Source organism: Dipodomys merriami, unplaced genomic scaffold (assembly GCF_024711535.1).
Source record: "Dipodomys merriami isolate MVZ:Mamm:240054 unplaced genomic scaffold, mDipMer1.0.p SCAF_22, whole genome shotgun sequence".
Taxonomy (NCBI): domain Eukaryota; kingdom Metazoa; phylum Chordata; class Mammalia; order Rodentia; family Heteromyidae; genus Dipodomys; species Dipodomys merriami.
The window spans coordinates 7,529,552-7,539,940 of record NW_027203604.1 but is presented as its reverse complement, the minus strand read 5'-3'; the positions used below and the strand labels follow the sequence as shown (position 1 = coordinate 7,539,940).

General features: G+C 42.7%; 1 protein-coding gene across 1 annotated transcript in view; it reads right to left on the bottom strand.

The window, feature by feature from the left end:
* Window positions 1-207: 207 nt before the first annotated feature.
* Window positions 208-10,389, bottom strand: part of Gldc (glycine decarboxylase) — a 94,011-nt gene continuing 83,829 nt past the window's right edge. The window contains exons 22-25 of the mRNA XM_070033232.1: window positions 6,165-6,260; window positions 3,203-3,375; window positions 1,655-1,735; window positions 208-930 (exon numbers count right to left, since the gene is read on the bottom strand). Coding sequence (XP_069889333.1) covers window positions 787-930; window positions 1,655-1,735; window positions 3,203-3,375; window positions 6,165-6,260 — 494 coding nt within the window. The 3' untranslated portion in view covers window positions 208-786. The remainder of the gene's footprint in view (window positions 931-1,654; window positions 1,736-3,202; window positions 3,376-6,164; window positions 6,261-10,389) is intronic.

Below are 10,389 nucleotides of genomic sequence, written 5' to 3'. Positions count from 1 at the left end.
TTGGTGGTGAATTGGAGATAAGAGTCGCATGAACTTTCCTGCTCAAGCTGGCTTCAAACACTGATCCTCAGATCTCAGCCTCCTTAGTATAGGATCACAGGTGTGGGCCACTGCCTCCTGGCCCAGGCTACAGGTTCCTGCTGCCCTTTAGTTCCTTCCAAATTTGGGCCATGAAAGAAGTCAAAATAATAAAAGTGGAGAGCAATCTTCAAATTGATTTTTTTTATTAGAATACTAATACATGCAGATAAAAAACAAAAAACAAACAAAAAAAACCACCCACAAAGAAAGAGGAAAACACTCCAAAATGCTATTACAGATTAGGCAAATTAGTCAGGAATGAGAGTTCCCTCAATGTGTACAAAATGTAAACATTTGCCCTGGGAATTCCTGCAGATGGCCCAGTCCACATGGACTTATTTGGAACAAAAAGATGTCTATTGAATCTCTAGTAAGGCTAACATTTGCAAACTTCTCACATTTGAAAGTTAAAATTGCTAGCACATCCATACTTTCCTACACAAAAAAATGAAATGGTTCCCAATCAAGGCAACTAGAATATCACCTGGTACACGTGGAAGCAAAGTATGGAAGACAATCAATCTGCTGCCACGCACTAAGGCTACCTGTATTTACATTTACCTCACCAGAGATTACAAAAATATACAGTATATAAACCCCTACTGAGGCTTGGGAGACCAAGTATTTCTTGCTTATAGCAAATGTTCCAGTGGATGGCATCAAATCAGTCTCTGAACTTAGCGAGAGGGGCAGGGGGAGGGAGGTCTAAGAAGAAGCCCTTTTTTGTTCAGAAAATGGGGATTCATAAACTTCCATGGGTGGGCAGGTACAAACCAGGTGCTGATCTCCATATATGTCATCAATCCGAGCAATGGTGGGCCAGAATTTGTTCTCTGGTTTCACAAAGGGCTGGAAAGGACGAAAGATGGAAATGTTGTAGAACATTCTGTGCTTCTCTTGGGGGCAAGGGGGCTAGTTACAGTGGATAGTCCCACAGCCCCAGATACTATCAGTCTAACAATGACTAAAAGCTGCACTGTCAAAAAAAGAAAATCCAACCTTTGAGCACTATTACTATGCCACCCAGACTTCAGGGAGAACTTTCTCCCACTAGGAATTGGAATGCATAAAGCATATGGCCCTTGAGGCCATCTCCCTGTTGGATATGGTAGATGACACTCTAATATACTGATGGGAACACCTATTCTCATTTTCTCCTCCATGTCCCTGTGCCCAGTGTTGATGCTCTGACTGACCTCTGACCCCTGAATACCAATTGCTTTGCTTCCTCCTCCTCGCCCCCACCCTGAACTCAGCCTGGGCACTGTCCCTGAGCTCTTTCGTGCTTAAGGCTAGTGCTCTACCACTTTGAGACATAGCTCCACTTCTGGTTTTCTGATAGTTAACTGGAGATAAAGAGTCTCAAGGTCTCATGCCCCTCAGATCTCAGCCTCCTGAGGCATGAGTCACCAGTCCCCAATGCTTTGCTCTATTGATCATGATTTACATTTCTCAAGATGGCCTATGTACGGTTTCTATTATGAGACTGTAACAGGGGGAACCTCTAGGGCGAGCAGGTGCCTATGCAAGGGACCATCATGACAATGGACTCTTTCAGCCTCAGTGAACTTACAAGTGGGAATGCTGCCACCTCTCTGGAATATGGCCGGTCCCAGTGGGAGGATGTGACGCAGGTCAAGGAGTGTGGAGACATCTGAGACAGAAATACAGGCGGCAAGGGGTCAGACCAATGTGCTGTCCCCTCCCCCACCTACCTCAACCACTGAGCTTCCACCAGAAGCTTAAATTTGGGGGAAGGAGGTAAAGGAAATCTTTTCATGGTAAACTTCTTCAAACAGTGAAAAAGCAGAGTAATGATACACTGGATAAATCCACCACTTAGCAGCAAAGCCAATAGAGCATTTTATATTTGGTTTACCTTTTAAAATAGAAAATATATCAAAATAGTAAAGTAACAAATAAATACAATGATAAATATTAGACACTGCAAGCTGACTACACATGCCCTCTTCTACAATTCATTGCCTGCTTTCCTTTCTCCTCAGTGACAAACTTTATTGGAACTTGCTCTTCTTATGTTTTATTCTATGTACATGTAAGTAAACAGCATATGTTAGTTCAGCATACTTTGAAACCTATTTATCTATAAGTATCATGTTCTTCGAGATTGCCATATTTTAAGACTCAGCAATATCTAGGATGAAAAGAAATATATGTGACAATAAAAATACACATACTGCTGGGTGCTGGTGGTGCATGCCTATAATCCTAGCTACTCAGGAGGGGTGCTATGTGAGGATCATTCGTGGTTTGCAGATAGTTCAGGCAGGAAAGTCTATGAGACTCCAGTAAATCACCAAAAGGCCAGAAGTGATTTATCTCCAATAAATCACATACCCCAAAAAAATCAGAAGTAGAGCTATGGCTCAAGTGGTAGAGCACTAGATTTGAGCAAAAAGGAGCTCAGAGACAGTGCCCAGACCCAGAGTTCAAGCCCCAGGAGTAGAAAAAAAAAAAAAAAAAAGCAAGCATATATTTATATACTACTCCACTCTCCCGAAAACATATCTAGCAAGGTGCCTGCCTTCTGCAAGCCATTGCCCCTGCAGCCCACCTTCAGTGAGGTGGTTGTGGGCCCGCAACATATTCTCCATTCGTGACCCTCCAGCTCATTCGTTTAGGCACTCTGACCAGTTACCAAATTAACATGCATTAGTGCAGGTACAGCACAAACCTTTCTGTAACTGGGGTTATACACATTACAAAACATCCAGGTTCAATGAAATACCAGTTCAGTTGTTCTCAGGTACCTGCCCTAAGAACTTGTGTTTATACAGTTTGTGAGCCAAATGTATAAATTCTATTTTGTTCCAATACTATGACAGTTCAAAGAGACACAAAAATGACAAGAATTCTACCCTGAACAGAGTCCCTCCCCTCCTGTGGTAATCAACTGGGTGCATGTAAGATATATAACACCCCTATATACCTGAACAAACACTGTCAGTGTTCAAGATGGCTTATAATTAAAGACTGAGACTTTTCATCTCATTTTAGGAAAGAATATTGCTATCAATGAGAGTCCAGAAGTGGTAGCACACTGTCCAGGTGCCATTTTCTACTCAGGGAGGTTTTGAATCAACTGCCAGCACATACACACCTTCAGTGGATTGACCCTGGGGTCAATGCGGCCCTCCTCGATGTCAGCAATTTCCTGCCGAATGTTGATCATGGCATCACAGAATCTGTCCAGCTCTGCCTTGTCCTCTGACTCAGTGGGCTCAATCATAAGAGTCCCCGCCACAGGCCAGGACATTGTGGGAGCATGAAATCCTGCAAAAGGAGACAGAACAACTTGCCTCACTCACTCTGGCCTCTCCCAGATTGGAAAAGCCTCTCTCTCTCTCACAACTACTGAAAGAAATACATTTGCATGCATACACATGGAGATTCATGTCTGCGCTGCTTATAGAAGAAAAACAGAAACAAACAATATCCCACAATGGGGAATTAGCTTAGCAATTTTTTTTTCTTTTTTTGTCCAGCCGTGGAGCCTGAACTCTGGGCCTGGGCGCTGTCCCTCAGCTCTTCAGCTCCAGGCTAGCACTCTACCACTTGAGCCACAGCTCCACTTCTGGCTTTTTTCTTTTTGCTTATGTGGTGCTGAGGAATTGAACCCAGGGCCTCTGGCATGAAGGCAAGCACTGTACCACTGAGCCACCTTCCTAGCCCAGCTTAGCAAATTTTACAGAACACCTCTTCAATAAATATACAACCACTGAAAAGAACATACATTATTTTATTTATTTATTTATGCATTCATTTATTTTTGGGGGGTCGTGGGCTTGAATTCTGGGTCTGAGCACTGATCCTGAGCTCCTCAGCTCAAGGAAAGTGCTTTACCACTTGAGCCATAGCACCACTTCCAGTTTTCTGGTGGTTTATTGGAGATAAGAGTCTCACAGAGTTTTCTGCCCCAGCTGGCTTTAGACCTCGATCCTCAGATCTCAGCCTCCTGAGTAGTTAGGAGGATTACAGGCATGAGCCACTGGTGCCAGTTACATTCATTTTCTTTTATTTAGATAAATATTCATTAATAATTAAGTTAAAATAAAAAAGCAAACTATACCACCCAATATTACCCCCTCCTTTTTTTTGTGCCTACTATGTTTCACACGTCAGGATAATTCTGGCTTTAGAAATCCTATCAAATATCATAATAGTGCTAAGAAGGGAAGGAGGGAGAGAAAGAGGGATTTCTGCTGCCAAGTTACAGAGCTGCCAAAAAGAGATTATGAGGAGCTAGTTGCTAGTTCCATCAAGAAATGCTTTCTCAGCTGGGAGCCAGTGGCTGACACCTGAAATCCTCCCTACCAAAGGCTGAGAATCATGATTTGAAACCAGCCAGGGCAGGAAAATCTGAGACTCTTATTGCCAATGTTTGACCAGAAAAGCCAGAAGTGGAGCTGTGGCTCAAGTGGTAAAGCACCAGCCTTAACCACAAAAGTCCAAGGATAGTGCCTAGGCCCTGAGTTCAAGCCCCAGGATAGACACAAAGAGAGAGAGAGAAAAATACTTTCATGTTTAATATTAGTATAACTGCATAATAAGAGCCAGTGGTTCAGGCCTGTAATCTTAGCTACTCAGGAGGTTGAGGTCTGATGATCGTGGTTCAAAGCCAGCCCAGGCAGAAAGTCCACAAGATGCTTATCTCCATAAACTATTCAGAAAAAGCAGGAAAATGGCCTGTGGCCCTGTGACTCAAGTGGTATAGATGGCTAACCTTGAGCACAAAAAAGCTAGTGACAGTGCCCAGGCCCTGAGTTCAAGCCCAAGTACTGGCAAAAAAAATCAGTGAAGAGAAGAGTGAATCACACACATGGGATTTACATTATGATGCAGTAGTAAAACTATTAAATTTTTAAAATTCACACTCCTTAAAACAAGTCATTAAGATTCAAATAGAAATAGCATTAACACAGAGAAGGCAAAGTTCTCTCCACCTTCATATTTTTGAGAGTTAAAAGATCTTTGATATTATTATTCATAATACTAATGTTACGTTAATGAAGGAATGAGGGCTGTGTTAAATAACACATAATATACCAATAAGGCTCCCACATCTGTCAAAGAAAGGTACTTTTTCTTTTTTGGTTTGTTGATCATAGGGCTTGAATTCAGGGCCTGAGCTTCTGTGCTCAAGGTTAGTGCTCTACCATTTGGGGCTACAGTGTCACTTCCATTTTTCTAGTGGTTAATTGGAGATAAGAGTTTCAAGGTCTTTCCTGGCCAGGCTGACTTTGAACCGTGATCCTCAGATCTCAGCCTCCTGAGTAGCTAGGATGACAGGCGTGAGCCACTGGCACCTAGTGAAAGGTGCATTTTCTTTTTTTTTTTTTTAAGTAAGAATTACTTATTCAATAAATTCCTTCATTTATTGACAAATTTAGTTCAAAGTTTCATTCATTTTTTTATTGTGAAAATACTGTACAGAGGGGTTACAATTAAATGGGCAAGGTAATGAGTACATTTCTTATCAAGTATTGTTGCCTCCTCCTTCATTTCCCCTTCCCATCCCTTCCCATCTCTGCCTCCCTGCCCCGCCCCTGCCTGCATTTCCCCCCCACACCCAAAGGTGCATTTTCTTTGTAGAACCAATACGCATCTATTTTCTTCCATCTCTGAAACAGCTATTCCATGGCCAGAGTGGTTCTAGAACTGCAGTGCCCTTTTGTGTCTACACTTCCACAGATTATTTGTTCTACCTCATTCCCTATTCTACCAACTTATATTTTCATGGGCTCTGTTTATGGGATGCAGGATAGGAGTAAGAATTTATCAGAAACACTAGCAACGAACAGCAATTATTTGCTTGGAATTAAACAATTAAAGATAGGTTTTCCGGGCTGTGAGGGATGCAATCTATTTTTTAATATCTTTAGAAGGGCAGAGCCAGTATCAGAGTGGAAGGTTTTTCATTATTATTTTAAAGGTTGCTAAAGTCTAGGCTCCCCATTGATTCCACGGATCAATTTACTGTGATGCCTATACGTTCTGTTTGTGCTTTGAGGAAGTAATTCAAAGCCAACAAGGCCAGCTGCATGAATGTCTCGGCCACTTACCGTAATCCTGGAGTCTCTTGGCTACATCCACTGCCTCAATATTTGCAGACTTTTTGAAGGGCCTTATGTCCAAAATAAACTCATGAGCCACATAACCTGTCCAGGAAAATGGGTTTAGCTCAAGATTAGTATCGGCTTGCTGTTTTACCCAAGTAAATGATTCAGCTCTTTATGAATATCTGTGAGGATCAAGAGACTAAGAACATTCGGTAAGTTTCTCTTATATTAAGAATAAAGATTTCATGTAATCTTAGTACATTGTATGTCTGATTGGCAATGACTTAATGGAAGATGGAAAGCATTACTGAAACATTCCACCAGAGATGTCTGGAGATGAGATTATTTCTACTCTGAGAACCTTAAAACTACTTGGAACAATACGCATGTCTTCACATTCCTGGTCCTTTATTTCTAGAAATAAAGATCAGTTGATACCCTGCAGCGACTTTATCCTCAATGTCAAATAACTGTTTCTTCTGAATATATGAAAATATTTTTAAAAAATAGAACAGGTATGGAATTTTATATGATTTCTTCAAAGCAGCTTGTGAAGTTTTGATTTCAAGCTGCAGACTGAGAATTAAAAATAGGCAGCATTGTCACGCTGGGCACCAGTGAGCGATTCACACCTGTAATCTTAGTTACTCTGGAAGCTAAGAGCTGAGCCAACCCATGCAGAAAACCTCATGAGATTCTTATGGCCAATTAATCATTGAAAAGCTGAAAAGTGGTAGAGTACTATTCTTGAGTGAAAAAAAAATCTCAGTGCACAAGCCCTGAGTTCAAGTGCCAGGACCAGTACCAAAAAAAAGATACTATCAAACAAGACACCAGGAGTGGTGAGGAGTTCATGGTAGTGTGGGACAGCTCACTTTGTTCTAGTTTCTCTAGGCCCAGGAAGCAACCTCCTCAGCATGAGCTACTAACTGATGAGGATAAAGCAGTAAGTCAGCATTTAGACAACAAAACAACATTCCTTCCCAGATTTTGTGGTCCACCAACTGATGTTTCCTTTGAGGAAAGTTTCTACCCAAGAGACGTGAACGTATCCTTTTTAACCTGCTTTCCTAACTCTCACCCAACAGTGAATCAATCCACTGACAGACTAGCAGAGCAGACCTGAGTTCTCAAGCTTGGGAAGAATAGCTCCAATCACAACAATGAACAGCTCAATACTCAGCTCCACTAATAGCCTCAGAGTTGAAGAGGAGTGTGTGTGAACCACTTGCTTTCTGTATAATGAATAAACTGGGATACATTGCCTTTGCTTGTAATGTATCTGAGAATCAGAATACATCCGATCTGCATATTTTTTTAAAAATATGCTTTCAGGACTGGGAATGTGGCTGAGTGGTAGAGCACTTGCCTAGTATGCATGAAGCCCTGGGTTCAATTCCTCAGCACCACATACCCAGAAAAGGCTTGAAGTAACACTAGCGCTCAAGTGGCAGAACATAGCCTTGAGCAAAAAGAAGCTCAGGGACAGAGTCCAGGCCCTGCATTCAAGCTCCAGGAGTGGCCAAAAAAAATAAATAAATAAAATAAAAATATGCTTTCTAACAATGGTGGAGACAAATCAGTTAAAAGTGTGAACAAATACAGCCAGGGTATTTACTATGTAAAAAAAATGAACCATGGGACTTGTGGGCAAGGACAGAAGGGGGAAAGCAAAGGAAGGGGTGACATTGTCCAAGAAAAATTGTACTCATTATCTGAATGGACTTGAAACCCTTCTGTACAACTCCTTAATAACAGCAATGAAATTATTTTTTTAAGTGTGATTCAAAAGGAGAAGAAAGAAATAACCAGTGGAATGTTTCAGAAGGAAACCATGAAATTTTTTCAAGACCTTACTGTTCATTTCAGGCCTCCTAAATGCCCAGCTACACGTCCCCCTTTTAGACTCCAATGGCTCTGACGGACATGCAGAGAATGGGGGGTGGATGGGATGTCAGCGTGGGAGGAGATGCTGGAGTTGCTTGGCAGGGAGAGAGGAGTCTTCCAAGCAGAGGTTTGGTAATAGCTGAAAGGCACCAATCAGCCAAGCCCAACCCAGCACTGCTAATACCAAGACTTTATCTGCAGAGGTCCCCACCACAGCCAAGTGGTTTGGGAAGGGCTCCATTTCAAACATGAGGCTCAGATGTTATTTTCTGAATCCATACTCTGTTGCATCAGATGGAAACTGTAGTACAATTTCAGCAGCTCTCTTTCTACGTAAGCACTGGAAGGGGTGAAATTTAAACTTGGAGGTGTCACAGCCAAATTCCAAGATGCTAATCTTTGTTTCTTTTAAGAGAAGATCAACCAATTTCCTATGACATATGATGAGACAGGGCAATCTGAAATTGTGCAAACTGATCAGTGGAGATTTTCTTTTCTTTTTCTTTTGTCAGTTGTGGGGCTTGAACTCTGGGCCTGGGCTCTGTCCCTGAGCTCTTCAGCTCAGGGCGAGCATTTTACCACTTGAGCCACAGTGCTAGTTCTGGTTTTCTGGTGGTTAATTGGAGATAAGAGCCTCACACACTTTCCTGCCCAGGCTGGCTTTCAACCTCAATCCTCAGATCTCAGCCTCCTGAGTAGTGAGGATTACAGGCGTGAGCCAATGGCCCCTAGCTAGATCCTTTGTGCCTGGGTTTACATGTGCATCCTATCTCCACCAAAAGATCACGAGCTGTTACCTTGATGAGTTACTGTTTCTCCTCTCTTTCCCCTCTCGCTGTGTACTGTCTCTCTCTTTTTCCAGGGTATTGCTATGTAACCCAGTTTGGTCTTGAATGTATGATCTCTCTGCCTCAGCTTCCTGAGGTATACACCAACACTCCTGGCTTTCTTTCTACCTTTTCTTGACTTTTTTTTTTTTTTTTTTTTGGCCAGTCGTAGGGCTTGTCTGGGCTTGGGCGCTCTTCAGCTCAAGGCTAGCGCTCTACCGCTTTGAACCACAGCGTCACTTCTGGTTTTCTGGTGGTTTATTGGAGATAAGAGTCTCACGAGGGGCTGGGAAGGTGGCTCAGTGGTAGAGCGCTTGTCTTGCATGCATGAGGCCCTGGGTTCGATTCCTCAGCCCCACATAAGCAAAAAGGAAAAAAAAGCCAGAAGTAGCCTACGACTTGACCAAAAAAAAAAAAAAAAAAAAAAGAGTCTCATGGACTTTGCTGCCTGGCCAGGCTTTGAACCATGATCCTCAGATCTCAGCCTCCAGAGTAGCTAGGATTACAGGTGTGAGCCACTGGCATGCAGTTGAGATTTTCATTGTTATGAAAATCATTTTTAGCTGTTTATTGCGGGTCTAAGAGGACTGGGAAGTGGAGGTTGTGATGTTGGAACCAAATTCCCCTCAGGTACTGGCATGAAAACAACATGGGAATGTGTGATGTGAAAACCCTCCCTGAGAGCAGAGACTAGACCTTACTCACTCAACATCCTCAAAGAGCTTGTCTAGGAATGCTGGAACTTGGTAATTACTTTGGAAAGGCTGAGTGGCCATCAGCTCCTTAGCTCTTCAGTGGTACTCCAGAGACCATGACTCACCAAGTCAACACTCCAGCCGGTTTTCCTGACAACAGGTCAGATACTTAGCCTTGGACTCAGCAGGGTCACTAGCAAGAGGGGGATACAAGGGCCCAGCAGCCTCTAAGACCACCTGGAAACCCCTGTAGGAACAGGAATTTGTCTAAAGTAAAACTGGGTAGGCATATAGGAATCTAAAAGGTTCAATGCTGCTGTACTAACAAAGTTGCCACTCCTGCTGACAGGAACTGCCTTCGGATCTCAAAGTAAGCTGACTTCACAAGATACGACATCAGTGAAGTTTTGTTTCCCGCTTTTAGTTTATTTATTTTTGCCAGTCCTAGGGCTTGAACTCAGGGCCTGGGTACTGTTCCTTAGCTTCTTTTGCTCAAGGCTAGTGCTCTATCACTTGAGCCACAGCACAGCACCACTTCCAGCTTTCTCTGTGTATGTGATTCTGAGGAATGGAATCCAGGGCTTCCTGCATGCAAGGCAAGCACTCTACCACTAACCCACGTTCCCAGCCCCTAGTTTTGTGGATTTTTTTTTTTAAATCCTCTATGGGGCTCATGCCTGTACTTCTAGCTGTTCAGGAGGCTGAGATCTGAGGATCTTAGTTCAAAGTCAGCCCACACAGGAAAGTCTGTGAGAATCTTATTTATAATTAGCTAGCAAAAAGAGTTGTGATTCAAGTGGTAGAGTGTTAGCCTTAAGC